General features: G+C 42.4%; 1 protein-coding gene across 1 annotated transcript in view; it reads left to right on the top strand.

Annotated features, from left to right (window-relative positions):
• LOC138288300 (lysosomal alpha-glucosidase-like) overlaps window positions 1-21,668 on the top strand; it is an 881,508-nt gene extending 859,840 nt beyond the window's left edge. The window contains exon 23 of the mRNA XM_069229744.1: window positions 21,522-21,668. Coding sequence (XP_069085845.1) covers window positions 21,522-21,581 — 60 coding nt within the window. The 3' untranslated portion in view covers window positions 21,582-21,668. The remainder of the gene's footprint in view (window positions 1-21,521) is intronic.
• Window positions 21,669-24,287: the final 2,619 nt, after the last annotated feature.

The following is a 24,287-nucleotide window of genomic DNA, read 5'->3' as shown; positions in this document are numbered from 1 at the left end:
GTACGTAGCTGCTCAACTTTCAAAGGTTAATACAGTTGAGTTATTATGTCATAATACCAAGGAGAAAGGCAGGTCATGGAGCATCATTTCAGATGCAGTTTAAAATACGATCCAGAACTGACTGTTTCTTCTTCTAGTCTGTTTTTCTGAAATAAATAGTAAGCTGCATGCTATACGTCATTACAGGAAAGATACAATCTCTATACTTGGTTCTACACTTTCTGAGGTTCAGCATTTCTATATTCGGACAAATTAAACAGATTCTAATATACCTATATAACAATTTACTAACCGCTTTTTGGAGTGTTTAATTTCACACTAGAGAGTCCCCTTTCATTCGTCGCTCTGCAACCATACTATCTCTTTCACATGCAAGAGAAGGATGGTGTTGTGGCCATGTTTCATAAAAAAAGAATAATGCCTTCTGACATACGTTAAAAGACTATTGCTAGTTACCTCTAAGGAAGGCACCCATCCTTCAGCCTTTTGCTATATGGTCACAGAACTCCTTACTGACTTGCAATATCCAATATTCTTATGATGTAGGCCAGATGATATTTAATCCCATACATAGAGGGCATTATACTCAATGTATTTTATAAGGAGTGAGAATAAACATTTAAACTAGGGATACAGTTAGTGGGAAATGATCTACACCTGACTCTCTAAGCAACACAGTTTCAATGGCAGGTGATTCCAGATTTCGGTGGCAACAACTGTGCCATATTTCATATTATAAATGTTGAATTATCAGCATGAAAGCTAAGAGGCTTGTTTTACAAACATTGCTATTTTATGTTATGTTATGTTGATATGTAAACCACATTATGACACAGTAGGGTATCCTAGCTCTAAGTATGTGTGAGACTAGCCCATCCTAGGGCTTAGTGTGGGTACTAGAAGAGTCAGGTATTCAGCTTCTTTCAAAATTCAAGAAGTTGGGGAGGGGATGCTTGTATGTTTAGCTGCAGTTTGTCCATGCTGGATGAGTTATTTAGGAGAAGGTGCAACCATTGTATATGTTTTTTGAATGAGTGGGATGTGTGCAAGTAGTAGTCTGGAGGGTTTATGCAAGAGGCTTCAATTGTTGAGGTAAGCTGGGCCTGAGTTACATAGTGCTATGAAAGTGTGGGTGAGGGGTTTAAATTGGTTTGATTTGTGTATAGGTACCCAGTGTAGATCCTTGTGTATGTGGTGTGGGAGGTTGACAGTGAGCCTGATCACCAAGCTCTGAATAGCCTGCCGCCTCCTGGTTAGATGTTTGTGATCCCAGCTTAGATGGTGTTCTTGTTGTCTGGCTTGCTAATGATGAGGGTGTGAGTTTTCTGGGTTTTGGTCTGGAGCCATTTGAATGTCTTCCTTAGCATATGCAGGGAATGGAAGCATGAAGCAGTGACTGACATGACACATGACAGTGTTACTCCATATGTCACACATGCTGTACATTCAAGACCAATATAATGGAGCAAAAGGTGAGCTGCTGCCATTTCATACTCTATTACATTGGTCCTCACACATAAGGCTACTTGTGTCAGTCAGAAATGACACTTTGTCTATGTGTTTTTGACGCATTGCTAAAGTTGAGTTGTTCTAAGCCCAACTTCAGCAATGAGTCACTTTTTGGGAGGATGCATTGCAGCATCCTTTCCTCAGATGCATCAGTATTTCCGAGGCATTTTGGGACCCTACGCCAGGGATATGCTGTATTGTAAATACGGCACAACCATAGCTTCGTAAGCTTTCTTCAAGCAGGACTAGTGATTTTGATGCATCTCTGGTGCAACACATCGATGCATCAGTCCTTGTAAATTAGGCCCTTGGTGCAATTCATTTCAGTGGTTTTGGCTGTATCTGTGTCTATTTGTCCTATTGCAAAAGGAATATGGAAAACGCTTATGTGTTTTTGAGACCCCACTCCTTTTTCTTGCCCCCGATTGAAGCATCACTACAAAGCTTCCCAGTTAGGAGCTGAGGGTCAAGTAAATATCTATCTATCTATCTATCTATCTATCTATCTATCTATCTATCTATCTATCTATCTATCTATCTATCAATCTATCTATCTATCTATCTATCTATCTATCTATCTATCTATCTATCTATCTATCTATCTATCTATCTATCTATCTATCCATCCATCCATCCATCCATCCATCCATCCATCTATCCATCTATCCATCTATCCATCTATCCATCTATCTATCTATCTATCTATCTATCTATCTATCTATCTATCTATCTATCTATCTATCTATCTATCTATCTGTCTTTATCACTGTTCCTTCTCATGCCTGAATGAAATAGATGGCACTCTAGTTTGAGGAAAATCCGTTTCTTAACTTGATGACTGATAATAAAAGTCAACAATTGTATACAAATTGGTGTGCCTTTGTGTGTTCTTTTTAGGAACATTGATTTCAATTTTTTCTTTGGCAGGAGAGGTTTTGTAAAATGCATCTCCTACACTACAGCTTCTTAAAGGACGCCGTGGTAAAGTCTCCAGTGATCTTGTGTGCCTGTGACTTTGCCAATGTTATTGCTCCTCAAGCATCTTCCTCAGATATCTTTTTTTCCATCTTGGGGACCGCGGTGGGAGCCTCAAGGCCCCCACGATCCCAGCCGTCTGCCATCTCCTAGGGGAGCTGGCATTGCTGCTGCACAGAGGGAGCTGCTTTAAATAGCAGCTCTCTGCTTACGGGAGCAATGTTTTCATCTCTTTCCCTGCCTGGATGAAAGTGGGCAGGAAAAGAGATAAAAACTGCTCTTTCAGCAAGCAGGAGCAGTTTGATAGCTCCTGCTTGCTGAAAATGGAGTTATGCTTGCTTTTGCTTGGTGGTGGGAGCTGACAGCCCTGGGGAGGTGGCCGTTTCTGGGGCCTGGGGGGTCCACAGTACCCCCCTAATATTTATTTTTATATCTGGCCCCAGGGAGGTGGTGGTCCCTAGGGTGTGGGGGGCCGCACATCCCCTGCATATTTGTAACATATTGCCCCGGGGAGGTGGCAGTCCCCGGGGGGGGGGGAAATGATTATTCTAAGTAACGTGTGCCTTAAATAACTATAACGTGTGCCCCAGCCATGCACCATTTTCTCCTCAATAATTTTGCTGCAAATGTTACATTGATATTAGCAATGATGTTATCAAAGATGTCATGAGTGATGTAACATGTGAGGTAATTAGCAGTGCATGGTGAGTGCATGAGACATAGTTACCTGAGGGCAGGAGTTATAGTTACTTGAGATCACCCTAGGTATAACTGCTGAATTTCTATGGTTTTGTGCAAGTAAAGTGTGAGCCCAACTATAACATCCCTGTACCGTTTGAATTTTAAGTAAATTTCTATGGTATTTTTCATTCTGTTTCTTAACTATTACGTCCCTGTAACCCTTGGTTTTTACAGTGAATTACTTTACGTTAATCAAACCATTGCAGTGCGGGGCCTTCTGCCAAGCCCTGCGGATAGCCCTTAATAAGCACAAAACCCCACACTACAATAGGCTTTCGGCCATTGGTGGGGTTTGGCCACTGGGCCTGGCTTACCACCAGACCTTGCAGCCTACCCCCTATATGCACCCAACCCGGCACCATGCATGGCCTTTGGTCATGCATGGCAGGGGTTGGCCGAAGGGCCGGGCCTCTGGCCAGGTCCTTCAGCCAACTGCATTAAGCAGCCAATCCCATGCCATGCACTGTCTTTGGCAGTGCGTAACAGGTGTTGGCCGCAGGGCCTGGCACCTAATGCTAGGCACAGCGTTTGGCTGTGCACGGCGGGTGCTTGCTGCAAAGTCTCATTAAGCAGCCAACACCATGCCATGCACGGCCTTTGGAAAGAAAAGAAAAGGGGTCAGGGTAGGCATGGCCTGATCCCCTAACCTTGGTGCTGGGATCCTCCGGACACTGCTAAGGCAGAAAAGCTTTTTTAAACAAAAGTCTGTGGCAAAATTGCAGTGGATTCCCAAATCCAGTGCTTGTTAAAAATTTAGACCCCGGGTGGGCTGGGTCCCAGGGGCAAGCTATAATAAAAACATAAAGTAGGGGGGCACATGAGACCCACCTCCTGTAGGCTCTGGGGACCTCCATCTCCCCAGGGCTTGATTATTATTATGGAGAGGCGCCATGTGGACTACCCTCCTGTAGGCTCTTTGAGCCCCGGGACTGGGTGTGTTACTAAGTGTGAGATTGTCTGGGTGTCACACTGGGTGTGAGAGTGTGTGGCTGTCACAGTGGGTATGAGAGTGTCTGGGTGTGTGAGTGGATGTGAGAGTGTCTGTCTGGATGTCACAGTGAATGTGAAAGTGTCTCTCTGGGTATCAGAGTGGGTGTGTGAGTGTATTATTTTTTTATTTATTTTTGATAAGATTTGCAGATCTGTCACAGATTTAGACAAGGGGGAGCGCGCTGAGCCCCACAGTGGGTCCGTGGATTTCTTGAAAGGTTAAAACAATATATAAAGCCATTTTGTTGCCCTTTAGACTTGGTTTTTCCACCTACATAACACAAACATGGGGTCAGGGTATCTCTACCCTGACTCCTTCATATGATTTGCAGCCCACATTTCAGCCCCAGGGACCTTTTTCCTGTACATAAAATGGTGCCTGCAACTTTCTGCTCTGGCTGTTGGAGGCAGCCTGACGGCTTATATGGCAGTTCAGCCCGCCATGCCGGTGGCGGTCTTTTCACCCGCCGCCAGCATGGCGGGCTGAACCGCCGGGGATTCATAATGACCCCCTTAGTGTAAATCTGTTCAGTAGTTTTTGAGAAATTAAAGGTGAAAAAATATAGCTATCCGGAAGGTTGGAAAACAAGGGACTTTGGTGGGAGCACCAAATAAAAAATGAAGTGTTCTGAGTGGCCCAGGGAGCTTTATTTCCCTTGTCCCATTTCACCCCCTCATGAATCAGACTCCTACGAGTGCTGTGATTGACTGCAAGCAGCATGAGAAAAATGTTTCTTGAAGTCTTTACAGGACTCGGGGACTTAATCCTCTGTCCTAAAGTTGTTAGAAAATAAAATAATGATACATGGAGGCAGGGTAGGAATACCCTGACCCCCTAATGCACATGGGGGACCTAGAGGGACACTCCTTGGAGCCAAAAAAGAAAAACACAGCAAAAAATGCTGCAATCCTGCAAGGATCTCACTGAATTTAAATAAAACAAAACAGAAAAACGCAAAATGGCGGACAGGCTACATTTAAATTTCTTATATCCTGAGTAGAATGCCCCCATGGTTGATTTTTAAAAGGAAGGGGGTCTGTATGGCCCCCTTCCACAAGCCATGAGAGGCCCAAGGAGCTCACCCCCAGCTATCAAATTTAAGGAAATGAGGAGGGGGTGCTCCTCCCCAAGCCTGAAATGGTCCTGGAGAGTCCACGCCAGGGCCTATTTCTTTAGCGAAGGGCAGGTTTCCCTGAGCCATTAAAGGCCCCAGGAACCCCATTCCCTGGGTCCAGCTTACATGGTATACTTCAGGGAGCCTACCTGTGCTTGCTCTCACTGGCAGGACCATTTTTAAATCTCCTGCCAAGCAGGAGCTTCAGAATTGCTCCTGTGCACTGGGAGCAGTTTTCATTTGTTTCCCTGCCCACACTGAGCCGTGTGCCCCCCACCTATATAAATTGAGCTGTGCCCAAGAGATGGGTCCTTGGGGCGGAGGGTGCCCCCATACCCATAAAACTTGCACGAGGAGTCAAGGGATGTGGTCCCTAGGTCCAAAGTCTTCCTGGGAGTGGGGGTTTATGTGTGCCCCTTTCAAAAAAACACTGGGCCTCAGAGGTTGAGACTGGGCCTGGGGATGAAATCGGCCTGAGGAGAGGGGCTCCGTGCCCCCTCAACGGAATGCCACGTCTCTAGGGGATAGGGTTCCCAGGGTAGAGATTGGCCCAGGAAAGGGGCCACATGCACCCCCTTACTTAAAAAAGTGGCCCTGCAAGGCCTGGGGAGGGGAGCGCACCCCCCCCCCCTTTCCTTTAATTTAAAATCGAATGGCCCTGGGGGATGGAGTCCCCAGGGCCAGGCCCTATGGCCAACCCCCCACTGCACATGGCACGCAATGTGAGGTTGGCAGTATGGAGGGGTTTGGGTGCAGGGCCTGGCGCAGCCCATGACCAAAGGCCCTTTGCAGCGGGGGTTGCTTTCACATATTTTAATTAGGTATTATGCTACGTTAAAAAACCCTAGAAATTAAATAAAACAAACGTTAAAGTAACATTATATTTGGGTTTGAAACAAGATCTGTTTTCATTTAAAAAAGGCTTTAGAAATTCACAGACAAAACAAAAGTTAACCCTTTCACTGCTAGGCCTTTTTTCCCCCAGTGCTAATCGTTTTTTGCTATTCAGGATAGTTCACCCTTCGGCCTCCATAGCATTTTTCCCACATTGGCCATTTATGCCAAATTTGCATCCTTTTTTCCAACATCGTGGGGATTCTAAAGACACCCACGGTTTGTGGATTCCCCTGGAGGGGACTGGAAAATTATCCAAGATATACTAAAAGGTTCGTTTTTTGGGGGGAAAGTGCTGAAGAAAAGTGTTTTTTTCCTGAAAATGGCTTATATGGAAGGTTTGCAGTGCTAAAACCACCATCTTTCCAGCTTTCAGCAACAGGAAGACATAATTCAGAAAAACAAATTCTTTACCTCAGTTTTGGCATTTTACTGGGACATAGCCCATTTTTCCTGTTTTTTGTGCTTTCAACTTCCTTCTAGCGTTTGGTGGAAACAGGAGTGGATCCTGGAAAGCTATACATTTCTGAAAAATAGAGAACAATTCTGAACTCAGCAAGGGGTCATTTGTGGTAATCCTTTCAAAGTTTTCTCAAAGAAACAAAGGGGCTTATTTACAAGTGATCCTGCTTTGCTGCCCTGCGCCACAGGGAATGGATAGAAATGCTTAGGCCCGTATTTATACTTTTTTTAGCGCCGCATTTGCGCCGCTTTTTGACGCAAAACGGCGCAAACCTACAAAATACAATGGCATTTTGCAAGTTTGCGCCGTTTTTGCGTCAAAAAACTACGCAAATGCGGTGCAAAAAAAGTATAAATACGGGCCTTAGTATCTGAAAGATATGGCACATTTCTGTCCTTCTCCCCCTACACTGGTGCACAATGGGCTGCCTAGTGCTGGCACAGGCACCCTTGCACCATGGTGCAAGGATGCCTGTGTTGTAGACAGGGTTGTTTATGTGCAAGAAGAGCCACCTTCCTGCACTAAAACAATCCATAGAGGGTTTTTCCTCTTTCTGCGTGTGCTACAGAATGCAGAGGAAAACACTAGGAGAATTCGTGCCCCCCCTGCCTCCCCTGGGGAGGTGTAAGGTTTTGATGCATTACCGGGTTTACAGTTTCTTGTAATTCTGGGAATAAGTCCAAACCCGAGGGTGCTGTGTGAGAAAACCCACCACAATATCGATGGAACGCCTCCATGACGCAGTGAAGGGAAAAACAGGGCCTTGCGCTGCATTGCCTCACACCATATTTACAAGGCCAGGAAAAGGCACATAAAATGGCCTTGCATGTCCTTGCAGACATGGTCCTGCACTATGCACTGCCAGTATGTCACAAAACGTTGCACACCGCCGGCATACACGGCTTGTAAATAAGCCCCTCAGTGTTGAAATAAAAAAAATATTGAAAACTTGCAGGAGAAAACGTCCATTCATCACAACATTTTCACTTGTAACTTTTCATCAAAATTGCCGATTTATTAAAGCAATATACCATCACATCTGCTTGACCCTTCTGGTTGTGGGGATATGTAGGTTTTCTGGGTTTTGCAAGTATTCTAGGTACCTTAGGCCTATAAAGGAGCTGAACCTTGCAATGATTTTTCATTGTGTATCAGGAATATAGCAATTCATATGGTGAAATATAAAGAGTGATAAATATGTTTCAAGGAAATCTACGTATTTCTAAAATGGGTAGAAGATATGGAGTTTAGAAGTAGTGGTTGCTTGAATTTGTGGGTACCCATATGAGCATGTGAATTAGAGGGCATTTCTCAAAATGTCTTCTTTTTTACACACTGTCTTACATTTGGAAGGCACAACTATAGAGGAATGCAATTGCTAATGACACTTGTACTACTGTTCCATGTTCCCTTAAGTCTTCCAAAAAAATAGTACATCATTTTTGTGGGTAGGGCTAGAGACTGCAAAGGAAAAGGTGCCGAAATATAACATGAACACATCACATTTTTCCACTGAAAAACTGACCTTTTTTTGCAATGTGCCTAGTTGTGGATTTTGGGCGCTAGCTCAGCCGGCACCCCGGGAAACCTAGCAAACCTGCACATTTCTGAAACCTATACACATAGGTGAATTCAGGGTGGGGTGACATGTGTGGCTCCCACCAGATTTTCCTACCCAAAAGTACTTGCAAATATCAAACCTTTACTAAAAAATAAATTTTCCTCACATTTCTGTGATGGAAAGTTCTGAAATCTGCAGGGAGCATCTAATTTCCTGCCACCTACTATTTCCCCAAGTCTCCGGATGAAAATAGACAATCTCTTGTGTGGGTAGGGCAAGTTGCAGTGACACAAAAGGCACCAAAACGCAACATGTACACTACACATTTTTCAATTGAAAACTGATAATTTTGTTCAATGTGCCTAGCTGTAGATTTTGGGCCCTAGCTCAGCCAGCACCTAGGGAAACCTTGCACACCTGCACATTTTTTTAGGTAGACACCTAGAAGAATTTGGGGTGCAGTGTCTTGTGTGGATCCTGCTAGCATTTCCTACCCAGAAACCTTTGCAAACCTCAACCTTGATTGAAAAAACACATTATCCTCACATTTCTGTGATGGAAACTTCTGGAATTTGTGAGGAGCAACTAACTTCCTACCACCTAACATTTCCCCAAGTCTGTCAATAAAAATGGTGTCTCACTTGTGTGGGTAGGGTAGTGGCCATGACACAAAAGACGTCAAAATATCAAAACGGACATAGCTCATGTTTCCACTGAAAAATCTTCCCTTTTTTCAATGTGCCTAGCTATATTTTTTTGGCCCTACCTTGGTCGGCACCTAGAGAAATCGAACAAACCTACCCATTTTTGAAAAGTTTAGACCTGGGGAATCCAGAGTGGGGTGACTTGTGTGGCTCCCACCAGGTTTTCCTACCCAGAACCCCTTGCAACCCTCAAACTTTGACTTAAAAACGCATTTTCCTCACGTTTCTGTGATGGAAAATTCTAGAATCAGCAGAAATCAACAAACTTCCTTCCATCCAGCATTCTCCCACTTATACCAATACAAATTCTGCCCCACTTGTGTGGCTGGCCCTAGTGCCACGACAGGAACAGATCAAACCAAGGTCAATGAGTGTCTCTTTATAAAGACTCCTATTGATGTCAGTTTGATCCGTTCCTGTTGCGAGCACTAGACCTAGCCACACAAGTGGGGCAGTATGTTTATTGGAACAAATGGGGAAACACCAGGTGGTATGAGTGTTGTGGATTCCTTCTGATTCTGGAAAAATAAGTCACAGAAATGCAAGGAAAATCTGCAATTTTAGTCAAATTGTGAGGTGTCCAGTTTTCAGAAATGCTTTGGTGTGGTAGGTTTTTCTGCGTGGATGCCAAACCTAGGCCAAAATCTGAGCTGCCCCTTTTGTTGATATTTCCACATTGTGTCTGGGACCTTGTACTTTTGTGGGCACTAGGCCCAACCACACAGTTGAGGTACCATTTTTATTAGGAGGTATGTGGGAACTCTGGGTGGCAGGACGTTTGAGGCTCCCAGCAGATTACAGTACTTTGAGGTATCCTTTCTGAGAATATTTGGTAGATTTTCCCAAGAGACAATGTACAACCTGTCAGAGAAAGACAGAGAATGACAAATATCATTGGACAACCATCTGCTCCTCAAGTACACACCCATACTAGTTGGAGTTGGCACGAGGGTGAGTGAAAAGTTCAAAATGTAAATTTTATTAAAAGATTTTACAAAAATGATATTTAGTATTAACAAATGAAAGTTCAGAATTGCTGAACCAATGACTCAGAGCTCATGAGCTGTAAAGCCACGACAAGGCACAAACCACTTTACAGGCCATTCACGTACCTTTCATGAGTGACACACACAAAACCATTCTCATCCCCAGCCACCGGCCCAGCACACTACAGCACTCACATCAACAAACAGCGCCATTCAAGGTCCATTACTTTCATATGCCCACAGGACTGACACAGCAATCACACTGCCTTGCAACTGATGAAGTGTGTGGACTGCCATTTGGCTGGTAATGTGTGTGTAGCGACCAGCAACAAGTCACTACACACACTATGCCAGCCAAATGTCAGCTCAAACATACCACCAGCCAAGCACCAGTCCACGCACACTGCCAGCCAAGTGCCAGTACAAACACATCGCCAGCGAATTGCCAGTCCAACACACCACCAGCCAAGTGCCAGTCCATGCACACCACCAGTCAAGTGCCAGTCCACTCACACCACCATCACATTTATTTAACAAAAAAAAACACAAACCACTTTCAAAGAGATCAATAACCAACTATGACTACAAACACAATAGGTCTCACTAGCTACATCAAACCAGTCAGTTCACTTTTAATCCCACTGTTGCTCCCACTGCTTGAGATGTGTGTGGTATGATTCAAAACATGCGGGCACATATAGCCTAGGATTAGGAGGACACTCAGGCAGTACGTATGACTCTCCTTTCACATACCTCTCCGGACACAGATTCTGCATCTCCTACGGGGAACGTTTTTTTGGGATGTGGGAGGAATGCAATCTGGAAAGTGGTGATCTTTCACTCTTGCCACATCCTCCACCACTCAAACTCTAGGAACATGTGCCCGCTCCAGTACAACAACGCTGCCTATTACAGACTGCTGAAACTGAACAAAAGTCAGTTTTGAAACTGGAGAACATTCCTTGAATACAACAAAATCATTGACGTTTGCCAAATGAAACAAATGGACAGGCAATGTCTTATACCACATGTATGACTTACAAACACTACTTTAAGCTCCACCCTCTGAGTTTTTTTTTACATACAAGCTCATTAGGGTAACCATTACAGTTAGAGTGGACTGTGGCAAATGCACAAGTGTCCACTTTGAACAATTCCTGGAACAATTCTGTAAGGAAATGCCTCCTTGGCATGGTTGCCCCCTGACTTTTTGCCTTTGCTGATGCTATGTTTACAATTGAAAGTGTGCTGAGGCCTGCTAACCAGGCCCCAGCACCAGTGTTCTTTCCCTAACCTGTACTTTTGTATCCACAATTGGCAGACCCTGGCATCCAGATAAGTCCCTTGTAACTGGTACTTCTAGTACCAAGGGCCCTGATGCCAAGGAAGGTCTCTAAGGGCTGCAGCATGTCTTATGCCACCCTGGAGACCTCTCACTCAGCACAGACACACTGCTTGCCAGCTTGTGTGTGCTAGTGAGGACAAAACGAGTAAGTCGACATGGCACTCCCCTCAGGGTGCCATGCCAGCCTCTCACTGCCTATGCAGTATAGGTAAGACACCCCTCTAGCAGGCCTTACAGCCCTAAGGCAGGGTGCACTATACCATAGGTGAGGGTACCAGTGCATGAGCATGGTACCCCTACAGTGTCTAAACAAAACCTTAGACATTGTAAGTGCAGGGTAGCCATAAGAGTATATGGTCTGGGAGTCTGTCAAACACGAACTCCACAGCACCATAATGGCTACACTGAAAACTGGGAAGTTTGGTATCAAACTTCTCAGCACAATAAATGCACACTGATGCCAGTGTACATTTTATTGTAAAATACACCACAGAGGGCACCTTAGAGGTGCCCCCTGAAACTTAACCGACTGTCTGTGTAGGCTGACTAGTTCCAGCAGCCTGCCACACCAGAGACATGTTGCTGGCCCCATGGGGAGAGTGCCTTTGTCACTCTGAGGCCAGTAACAAAGCCTGCACTGGGTGGAGATGCTAACACCTCCCCCAGGCAGGAGCTGTGACACCTGGCGGTGAGCCTCAAAGGCTCACCCCTTTGTCACAGCCCAGCAGGGCACTCCAGCTTAGTGGAGTTGCCCGCCCCCTCCGGCCACGGCCCCCACTTTTGGCGGCAAGGCTGGAGGGAACAAAGAAAGCAACAAGGAGGAGTCACTGGCCAGTCAGGACAGCCCCTAAGGTGTCCTGAGCTGAGGTGACTCTGACTTTTAGAAATCCTCCATCTTGCAGATGGAGGATTCCCCCAATAGGGTTAGGATTGTGACCCCCTCCCCTTGGGAGGAGGCACAAAGAGGGTGTACCCACCCTCAGGGCTAGTAGCCATTGGCTACTAACCCCCCAGACCTAAACACGCCCTTAAATTTAGTATTTAAGGGCTACCCTGAACCCTAGAAAATTAGATTCCTGCAACTACAAGAAGAAGGACTGCCTAGCTGAAAAACCCCTGCAGAGGAAGACCAGAAGACGACAACTGCCTTGGCTCCAGAAACTCACCGGCCTGTCTCCTGCCTTCCAAAGATCCTGCTCCAGCGGCGCCTTCCAAAGGGACCAGCGACCTCGACATCCTCTGAGGACTGCCCCTACTTCGAAAAGACAAGAAACTCCCGAGGACAGCGGACCTGCTCCAAGAAAAGCTGCAACTTTGTTTCCAGCAGCTTTAAAGAACCCTGCAAACTCCCCGCAAGAAGCGTGAGACTTGCAACACTGCACCCGGCGACCCCGACTCGGCTGGTGGCGATCCAACACCTCAGGAGGGACCCCAGGACTACTCTGATACTGTGAGTACCAAAACCTGTCCCCCCTGAGCCCCCACAGCGCCGCCTGCAGAGGGAATCCCGAGGCTTCCCCTGACCGCGACTCCTTGAACCTAAAGTCCCGACGCCTGGGAGAGACCCTGCACCCGCAGCCCCCAGGACCTGAAGGACCGGACTTTCACTGAAGAAGTGACCCCCAGGAGTCCCTCTCCCTTGCCCAAGTGGAGGTTTCCCCGAGGAATCCCCCCCTTGCCTGCCTGCAGCGCTGAAGAGATCCCGAGATCTCTCATAGACTAACATTGAAAACCCGACGCTCGTTTCTACACTGCACCCGGCCGCCCCCGCGCTGCTGAGGGTGAAATTTCTGTGTGGACTTGTGTCCCCCCCCGGTGCCCTGCAAAACCCCCCTGGTCTGCCCTCCGAAGACGCGGGTACTTACCTGCAAGCAGACCGGAACCGGGGCACCCCCTTCTCTCCATTCTAGCCTAGGTGTTTTGGGCACCACTTTGAACTCTGCACCTGACCGGCCCTGAGCTGCTGGTGTGGTGACTTTGGGGTTGCTCTGAACCCCCAACGGTGGGCTACCTTGGACCAAGAACTAAGCCCTGTAAGTGTCTTACTTACCTGGTTAACCTAACAAATACTTACCTCCCCTAGGAACTGTGAAAATTGCACTAAGTGTCCACTTTTAAAACAGCTATTTGTGAATAACTTGAAAAGTATACATGCAATTTTGATGATTTGAAGTTCCTAAAGTACTTACCTGCAATACCTTTTGAATGAGATATTACATGTAGAATTTGAACCTGTGGTTCTTAAAATAAACTAAGAAAAGATATTTTTCTATAACAAAACCTATTGGCTGGATTTGTCTCTGAGTGTGTGTACCTCATTTATTGTCTATGTGTATGTACAACAAATGCTTAACACTACTCCTTGGATAAGCCTACTGCTCGACCACACTACCACAAAATAGAGCATTAGTATTATCTCTTTTTACCACTATTTTACCTCTAAGGGGAACCCTTGGACTCTGTGCATGCTATTCCTTACTTTGAAATAGCACATACAGAGCCAACTTCCTACAAATTCCATACCAGTGTAGAAGTTATCTACATATAAATTGTGCCCCTTGTTAAAAGGTCCTCTACCACATTTCCACACAATTTCCTAACTGGCTCCAAAAAGTGGACAGAGAACTGGGGGATCAGTAGAAGAAACCCTACAAGTGTACACTGTGAAATTATGGACTAGTGCAGAACTACTCTCAGACAACATTAACATCTTAATTTCATAACATGTCCTCATGCTAGAAGTGTACTGCCTGAAAACCAAATGACCTTTTAACATGACCATCCACAGCTATTGTATTCCCTGGAAAATTAGATCTCTGAAAAATGATCTACAAAATGATCACTGGCAGGCTGAATATTGAGACAGCCACAATCAAGGTGATCCTGTGGCAATGCTGAAGTATTATGAAGAAAATGCTGCATCCAAAGCAGAAGCAAATATCGATTGTGACTCATGGATAGTGGAAATTTAGCAGTTGCCATCAAAGTACTAGTAAACCAATATAAAGACAGCAATGATTTCCTTATCAGTCCCATCAACAAAGTTAAACCCCAGAACTTTTTAACCTCTTCCAGATTTGTGGGAGTCCACCAGCTAGCTCTAGAGTTGGACTTAAGTCTGGCAATGCTGTCCCTGAAATACTCTTCAGCATACAAATTAGTCTGGTCAACAATCTCATCCAAAAATACACCATCTATAAACAACTGAAATAAATTTATAGGCAAAACGTTTTCAGTGTTTACCCTACTCCCTGCGACACTGGGTTTCCCCAAACATGGCGCAGCCTGTCTTGCCTGCCAGGCTGCCCCATGTTTGGGGAAACCCAGTGTTCAGCACTTCCAATGGGAAGCCTTCCAGCACCAGGCTACAATCAAGATTACTCTGCATATCAGTGTCCTCCTTTGAAGGAGGCACTTCATTTGCACTGATAGTGCATTCATCATCAGATGATTCATCGTGGACAGAAAATTCATTGCCAGAAAACTGGGCTTTGTTTTCTGCCTCAGATGCAGAGTGAGTCTTAGAACAATGGTAAGAGGAAGACTCGAAAAGCAAATCAATAACCTGCTGAGCGGTCATCCTGCCATTAGCCGTAATCCTTGCTAATAAAAGTAACACAACAAATAAGTCAACAATAACAAACAGTTTGTAAAATAAGTAATAAACAAACTCTGGCTTTATCAAACAGAAAGTAGAACTACAAGTGTATAGTAATCTGCACAGAAACGTCAATCAGTATAAAGAACACAAAGACCTGTATACCCAAAAACGATACCACTCACGTTCCAGAGACAGCTAGAGTGAGGATCACCTGTACCTACTCTGTACAAATACACTAATGATATCCCGCTAGAATGTAAAAACAAAAATAAAACTACACACAAGACGACACAATACACATCTTGCACAAATCCAAAGAGAATTTGACACACAATAAAACAGAAGCTAAATATGCTGCAATTATTACACCATTTACAAAAAACGCATTTGCCCAGGGCAATAATATTAATTTGGGGTAAGCAGTGCAAAAAATGTTTTCTTACCAAAAGCATGCAGCTACACAAACTGCAGATCTAGCAGGGACAAAATCACAAGCAGGAGTTGCCACCACAGATATCAAAAGCTTTGCACTAGATTAAAAATGAGAAATAAAACATTAAGATCACAAATGCAAATGATGGCAAGAAATAAAACAGTTAACATTAAAAAACACTATGAATTCTTCCCTTGGGAACAGATCGGCATCATAAATGTCCGAGCTACCCCAAGGGAGGCACAAAGCAAAGGCAAGAAATTGAAACCCTAGAAGGGAGTGACTCTTACCCCAGGCAAACACAGCTTCACCCACACATCACCCTCCAAATGCCAGCCACACACATTGCCACCTGGGAGCTAGTCTTCACACATCCCCAACACCAGTCAAATGACAGTACAGACACAGTCAGCCAAACACAACTACACACAGACCGTCAGCCAAACTCCAGTTCACACACACACAGAAACTTATTCCCTGGTGTCCAGTGTTTTCCTTCCATTGTGGTCAGATCAGCCTTAAATAAATGGCTGATCAGACCCATGGGGGGGTAGAAAGTGGCCAAAACAATTCCCTAAACATGGGGAGAGACCCTTACTCAAGGGGCCACTCCTGGACCTCTAAATAAAATAATTCCTGGTGTCTAGTGGTTTTCTGACCCCCTTGGGGCAGATGGGTCTAACAATATGGGTGTAATAGGCAAAAACTCTTCCCCCTGCCGAAGGGGACACTCCCCAACATTTAAATAAATTCATCTTTGGTGCTGTGGTTTTCAATGGGCATAGAAATATGGCTGATCTGCCCCCAATGGGAAAAATAATGTCCCAATAATGAGAAGCGACCATTGCCCAAGGGGTCACTCCCCAACACCTAAAATAATTTATCCCTGTGTTTTACTGTTGTTAAGCCCCCTTTTGGGGTAGATGTCCCTAAAATGATGGTTCATCTGTGCATGGGTGGCACAAAATGGAAAAACTAGTGCCCAAATAATGGGGAGCGACCCCTTCCCAAGGGGCTACTCCCTGACATCTAAAATATGTTAATGCCTGGTGTGTAGTGGTTTTCTATATGCACTTTATATACAGTTGTTCTCGTCATTAATGCATTTTACATTATGCACAATCTGCAGTATCTGGCTATTACAATGGTTTGTCTCTCATTTGTTGCTAAAAATGTGCAATGTTTGGTTATCTTATACATTTATGGCCCTATGGACGAAATAATGTTTTTATACATATATATGTGTGTGTGTGTGAAACATTGTGCAACCTATAACCACCTACTAGCAACCGCACACACACACACAGATAAATATATATATATATGTATACATATATATATATCGAAATGCATATCGTACCTCGCATAGAGAAATTACTAATTGTCAAGTGCAGTGTGTCTGTATATGTGTATACATATATGGATATATTTAGATATGTGTGAGCATGTCTATACATATTCATATATATATTTATTATTTAATATATATTTATATTTAAACTTTAAAATCATTAAAACAACTAAAGAAGTAAGTTAAAAATAACTTCCACTTCTTCCTTTTCCTCCACTCCCTGACCCTGACTCATCGCAAACCTTTCTATCTACTATGGACTTGAAAACATGCTTTCCAGACCCTTCCTTCTTTCTTTCCAATTCATCCCACTAACGGGCGCACATTTCCACCACTCCTGATAATATCTCACATCTTCACTTTATATATCATCTTCAATAACTCTACTCCTATTCAAACCACTAGAGCAAATGTATGAATGAGATCACAAACTTGACAGCCTTAACACAACTAATCCCACTAGGGAAAAGCTGAACACATAACTCACTTTTAGAGGCTGGGTATTTGTATCATTAGCAATACACCCCTAACATAGGGTTGTGCCCAGTCAAGGTCTCAAAACATTATCCCCTGGCTCAACCCCTTTTAGTTTGGCAATGAGCAGGCAGGCTTTACTTAGGAGACAGGTATTTAAATCTTTTAAATACATCAATGCAGTAAATGAGTAAGACACAACACACAATAAAAGTCCCACACCAATTTATAAAAATATGAATTATTTTTATCTTTAAAATCAGACACAAATTAGATAAATCCAATATAGGGAACCAAGGATATGATTTTATAAAGATTAAAAGTAAAATTAGCACTTAGAAGCAAATAACGCTCAAAGGGAATGTTGTACTGGACCGGGACACAGTAAACAGTTCCAGCCATCTGCAATGTAACACTTTTACACTTACTTCCAGAAGTGTTTCCTGATGCAGGAAAGTGATTCATGATCCCAATCTAAGGTTCCAGAATCTCTGGGTTGCTCCTTGGGACGTTGGGACTACAATTCCCACAATTCACATGGCCAGATCATTGCAAGTGCACTGTATGCACTCCAGGGTGGGGACTTTTGTGGAAGTTGGTGCAGGGAAGCTCTTTGGACCAATTTCTTCAGGGGGAGTCCCCTCCTGAGTCCTTTTTGAAGCAAGGCAAAGTCCTTTGGGCTGTGGTTCTAGTGTGCAACAGGCACAGTCAATAAGTGTGCAGGATTTAGGGTTGTAAACCAGGGTTTCAGCAGGGCAGTCCTTCTTTTTCTTGTGGTTTTTGGCAGCAGATCTGAATTTCAATGCAGATCAGCCACTTTTATTCAATCATCTTGGGGGACAATCAGTGGGCATCCTTGTCCATTGAGATACAGGATTCCACCCATAGGTATGACAACTTCCGCCAAAGTGTGGCATCTTCTTGTCCCACAAAGCACTGCACTTTAAGATTCCAAGCTAGATGATTTTCCTCCAGAGGTGTAAGATCTGGGTAAACAAGCCCCCTTATGTAGCTCATTTCCATTAATTCCCCCCACTGGACATCTGCAAACTCATTCCTTAAGCCTACCATCTATCTGTGGGGTGCTTTGGAAACCTAAGCTTGATTTACCTAGCCCCCTTCCTGGTCTTACTTAACCATCTGCCTACCTCACCCATCAGATAGCCTCTGCTCAGGGCAGGCCACTTATCACCTCATTAAAGCAGCCTGGCTAATCGTGACCAATCAGGAGAGACCACTAGCAGGCTGGAATTTGACTTACAGTAAAAAGAGTCTTAAAACCTATTTTCTGTATGGGTTATGATACATTCAACAATTGCAAATTATCATTACCATTCATTTGAGTCATTTCATGACATTTTTAATCTTCTTTCTAGCTATATTTAGGCTTATGAAAAATGTTTCCATTTTAGCCCATGGAGCTAACTCTCTACAATGGTGGAACATGAAAGGTGCAATTTTTCCTTCACTGGGACCTATAAAACAACTTTTATATTGTCCCTGCTTATAGTTACATGACACCCCATACCTGGGGCATCTAGGGGACGCCTTGAGGGTGTCCTATATGTTATTATAAGGCAGATTATTACATTGGAAGCACCTATAATTGCAAAGTCGAATTTGCATACATTTTACATTTTGGAGGCAGTATGCAAGGCAGGGCTGCCTTTAAAAAATGACAACAGGCACAGAGCAGTGCACACTCCAGTGAAGGAAATATACTGGGCCTCTACACTTCCCTGCCCTATTATATATTAGTGACTTATAGGTAGTTTGACTCCCCCCTGTCCCATTATGTACAAGGGACTTACAGGGTTTGTCATTGCCAATTGGAATTAGAACATTGTATCATTTTACCATATACTTTTCATTCAAAGCACTGGCCCTGTGCCTGTTAAGCAGAGCCCAGGGCGCAGCCAGGGTCAGTTTCCATCAATATCAGTCAGAAACATTGGGGTGAACATGCCAAAAGGGTGAGTTTTTCACACTTACCTATTATTTATTTACTTTGAAATCTGGGTTTTGGAGTTGTAGGTTAATTGCAAATTGCTTCAGCGTCTTTGCAGGGCTAGTAAGCTTCAAATAAATACAATTTCCAATTAGAAATACACTATCAGTAAATTCAGAATCACTTTCATAAGAAGAAACAGACCACATATTTTACAGGTTTCAAGGAAGTATGATGATATGACCATATATTAAAATTAAAACAACACATAGGCCACAAATTGTAAGGGTATTGCAAGTCACCCCACTGTTATGTGACCTTATAAAGGGGTATTTTATCCCAAATAAAATAATCTACAATAATTGATTCCTTAAAAGATAAAATGATAAAGAACACACCATTAAGGATGCTTTAATAATGATGTGCCTTTGGAAAGTCCATACAAAAAAGAATGCGTATGTTATAAAATATGAGTATGTAACCTCTTCAGTGAAAAATGCTTGGCAAAAATTCACATTCCTCTTCCATGACAATAATGACACTTCTTTTGTTTCAAACATTTTGATCACTAAAATATTTTTTCACCAAATCTCACACAAGTTGTAACATTATTCCTAACAACTAACATTAAATTTGCCCTAACCCTAACATTCTCCCTAAAATATAAACTTAATTATACTCAAATCCTTCACCAATCTTTCAAAAAACATTACCACTTTAAATAAGCCATGTTCCTCTTTTTTTCACAAATTATTCAAATATACAATTTTTAACTGTTCTCTTTGTCATCATAGTGAACTAAAACAAAAATACGTTGTTTCACTATTATTTGTATTTTTTTCTTCATTGTGGGTTTGTCATCTCAAGTTTGACAGTGTTAACAATGATAATGGAATTACACAATTGTGTAGCTCCTGCATATTCCATCTGACTGAGTTTACAGCACAGGCCACATATAACACCTTCTGCTGCAAAAAAAACTGAGGGACATATTCATGAGAGGGTTGCGTGGCTTTGAATGACCTCATAGATATGGAGTAAGACAAAGCAATGCATGTCACTCTGTTGCTTTACCCTGCGCCTGGGAGGCATTTCACAGGTGTTGTGGTGGGTTTTTTCACATGACACACATGGATTTTGACTCTGCCCCAGATTTACTTAATCACGAAAACCTAGGGCAGAGGCAAAACCTTACTCCGCCCAAGAGCAGGTGTAACAAGGAGAAATGTTTTAGTTCTCCTTATTATTGCTGTGACAGACACATAGCAAACGTTAAAAGTCACCTTTCAGTTCCTGATTGCTGTATTCCAGTATGAAATGATGTAAAACATTTGTCCAGACCGTGATAATATCCTAAATTGATGGACTAGAAACGTTTTTTTAAGGCAGCATATAAAAACACATAGCACGCTTAAATGTAATTCATATTTTGAGTAGGCAGTGATTCCTTCTTTGCCATGCAAGTTCCGATCAAAGGTTAGTAAAACAGAGTTGCTCCACATTTAGTGAAGTGCAACAGCAGGTACTTTCTAAGAGTTAATTGTCAGCTTTTACTTGTGGATTTTTGTAGTCCAGTGTAGCTGATGAGAAGAAAGATCTGTTGATGGAATATGAACTTTACAACTTGTTTCTGGTGGGAGATGCATTACTGCACAGCTTAACCAGCATGTGAACAGTACGAACATATATAATGTAATTCGGGCAGAGTGTAAATATTTGTTCCTTCTGCATCAAATAAATTCATATTAATCCAGAGACGGTGTTCAGAAAACAGACGATTATTTAGAGAGGGCACTTATTACAGAAATAGCCCAAACATTTGATTTCTCTTTTTATGGTCTGATATCTTTGTTCCTACAATGGGTCTGAATTACATTTTCGGCGGAGGGGTTACTCTGGCACAGCAGTGAAAAGGGATTTAGATTTTGGTGGAGGGATATCTGTCACTGTTGTGAGGAGTAACCCTTCTCCGAGTTCTAAATCAGGCCCTATGTCTCCTAACATGACACTTACATTATTTAATTTGTATTCCTTAGTTTCCTAGCGAGATGAAATACACTTAACGCGCATCCATTTTCTTGAGGAACCTTTGTACTATGCTTAATGTTGGGATTCCTTTTTCGTATGAGTGTGCGCTAAAATGACAACATTGTGAACTAAAACTCACAAAAAATGTGTTACATAAATAGCTTTTTCTTGCTGTATAATTTAATCAACTCTTCTGATTAATTTGGTCCTCTGTTTACTATTTGAGTATAGCCAACACTTTATGAAAAGTACTTGGAAACATGTTTTCATGCTGCTTGATTCTCGATGGTTTTTAAAAGAATTCTCCAAGTAGTACGCAATGCACAATTATTTGAACAACATGTGAAAGAGAGTTTCATGTGCTTATGATTTTAACCACACATCTGTTTTCATTCACTTACAGAAACTCACTCTGCGGATTTCTGTGCAGTTGTCTTCACCACTAACCATTCAGTTCAAATAATATCGGGAACACATTTTTGTATTTTGTTCCTGATGGTATATCTTGAAATTGTATGCTTACCTATGTAATAAAGTGTGATCTTTCTCCTATGTGAGTCTTTATTTGTTAGCCACTTGTTGAACTGTGATATAAATCATAAAATTGTATGATATCCAATGGAAATTGAATTTAACATGTCCAAATGCAATCAGAAAACCTGTCACTATATTGCATTCAAGGATATGTAGATGTTACGTTATAAACATTTCAGAAAAAGGAGCACAATATCTATTGAATGTCAAATATTTTTTTTAAAGTGTAATATTGGATTCAACATTTTTGCTATTTTGTTATGTATATCCTGGAAAAGATTATGAAGAAACATACATTAAACAAATCCATGGTGCTTCCGACATAAAAAATGAAATTTAAAAAAGTAACCTATATTGAGCAAGGCTCAACCATTGCCACTACTTGTAAAATTAAAATGTATACTCTAATTGTTCCAATACTAGAGGTAACTATTTTTTGTTCACAAACCTTTATTGGGCTAATATAATGAGTTGGGTATCATCTGCATAATATGTAGACAAACAATCAATTATGCCTTCAAATTATCTGGGTCAATAGTTTAAGATAGATAATTAAATAATGTAGAGCTCCACAAGGAGTCCTTTGGCACTTCCTAGCCAATGGCCATAAACATGGTAGCAGATGAAAGGTCTGATGTCTATTACTGAGGCGTTAGCAGCAGAAAGATACAAGCATGTGCAGTGCTTTCAAAACCTTTTGGTCTATTAAAGAAAATCTGCTAATACTCCAATCGAAGTCTGACAGGTTTGTTAACAAAATAACAAATATTAATCTGTGAGTAACAGATTCCAGTTAGCTCTTGCATATTTTATAGTTTGCATGGTTTGTGATGACATAAAAAGATGGATATCAATCCACCATGCTAGTGATTTTACTTTTTTTTGGCAAATTAAGGAAATATGCATTTAATGTGCTCTTTGCAGAGCCAGTCATTGCAGAACTTGAATTTGTGTGGTTTCTAATTAGAATTAAATTGGTGTTTTGTAGATTGGGTCTGAGAAAGTTCTAAGACATACTTTTGTAAAGATTCACTAGGTAACTTATAAAACAGTAGATGTCGTGGAATGAGGATATTTATGGATATATGTGTGTGCCATCTGCATATGCATTTATGACAATTTCTGCTTCTTCCATCGTGACTTTCAGTAGGAGTGTGAGAAATTTGTGGAATCTGCTATCATGTAATTATGTTACATTTCAGCAACATTTGGCAAAATTGCATGTAACTGCATGAAATAGAAATTTGTCAGTTTGTGCTATATTTGTGTCACGTGCAAAACCAAAAACATTATGAACAGCAGCTGCTTGCATTCTGATGTTCCTTTTGTTTGTGGTAAATTGTTCCAGTGAATGTCACATTTTCAGTGCTAATGGTGTGTAAATATGTGAAATGGCATTATTGCATTGTTTTGGGAATTTCATGTAACAAACCTAACACAAAATTCCTAAAATTATGCAAATTATCTCAGCATAATGTAAGTTTTCTAAAGACCTAATTTTTAGCAGTTCCAAATACATGTTGTACAACATAGACATCAGAACACAACCTTAGGGATCCACAGTTTTAACAAAGATAGGATCAGCGGAGGTGTTAACCAATCTACATAAATGCTTGAAATTGATTAGAAGTACTAAGAATCATTTGAGAACCTCTCCCTAGTAGCATCTGTGGGATTCAAGAACTGTGAAGAGCCTTTGATTGTCAGTGCCATTCATAAACCAAGGATGATAGAGAGCCAGATGTCACCATTTTCCAATAGGTAAAACGATGAGATAAGTACCCTCTAACCCTTATGACCAGGGTAATAAATGTGGTTAAATAGAAGGTCAGTGCAAGGGGGAAGTAACCTAGACTTCCACGGAATACAGAAGACTCAAGAAATTCTCTATGTACTATAAATGTAACATCAAAAGGAATTTATTAAGTCATATATTACTTTAATCATATTAATCCAGACGTTTTTCATGTAGATATCGATTGAACATCCTTCCACCCGGGTACAGAGTCTGTCCGGTCCTGATTCATTCTTGCACACTGACTGCTTCAGCAGCAGCCCTACTTGAGAAAGTACCCGAGCCCCTGATACATCGGCGCTCCTTGGCAAATTCCTGTTACTGGATGTTTGTTGAACCCCATACCCTGGGACTATTCTACTACTTATAACTCGAGCCCCAGATACTAGTGATTATCGGCGCTCTATGATATCACGATCGCACACCATCCACTGTACAAGTGTAGATCCTTAGACCTTGGGACCGTCCCATGACTTCAGGAAGATGTCCCTGAACACCAGATTGGTTTCCCACACTGGAGTTTAGGTGCTACCAATTGGAATGTCTTTGTCCTGATGATGACCCCTCCTTGATTCGCCTCAGTACGGGGTCGAAACGTCAACATATCTCCAAAGAATGGATGAGAAAAATACAGAGAAATTTTGGGAGATTTCAGGGCTTCCTGGACTGAAGGAGCCGCTCGAAGTTTATAATTTTCTTTAAACCACCCTCTGCACAGACTGTATATATCACTGTCACTTACCTGCACTTCAGCATTTTCACTGTTTTCACCAGGAGCACCTATCAAGACAAATGTAATATATATTTTTGTCATGAACAGAATAGCATGTTCAATCGATA

Source organism: Pleurodeles waltl, chromosome 4_1 (genome assembly GCF_031143425.1).
Source record: "Pleurodeles waltl isolate 20211129_DDA chromosome 4_1, aPleWal1.hap1.20221129, whole genome shotgun sequence".
Lineage (NCBI taxonomy): Eukaryota > Metazoa > Chordata > Amphibia > Caudata > Salamandridae > Pleurodeles > Pleurodeles waltl.
The sequence above is the reverse complement of the archived record's forward strand: the minus strand, read 5'-3'. Positions and strand labels throughout refer to the sequence as shown.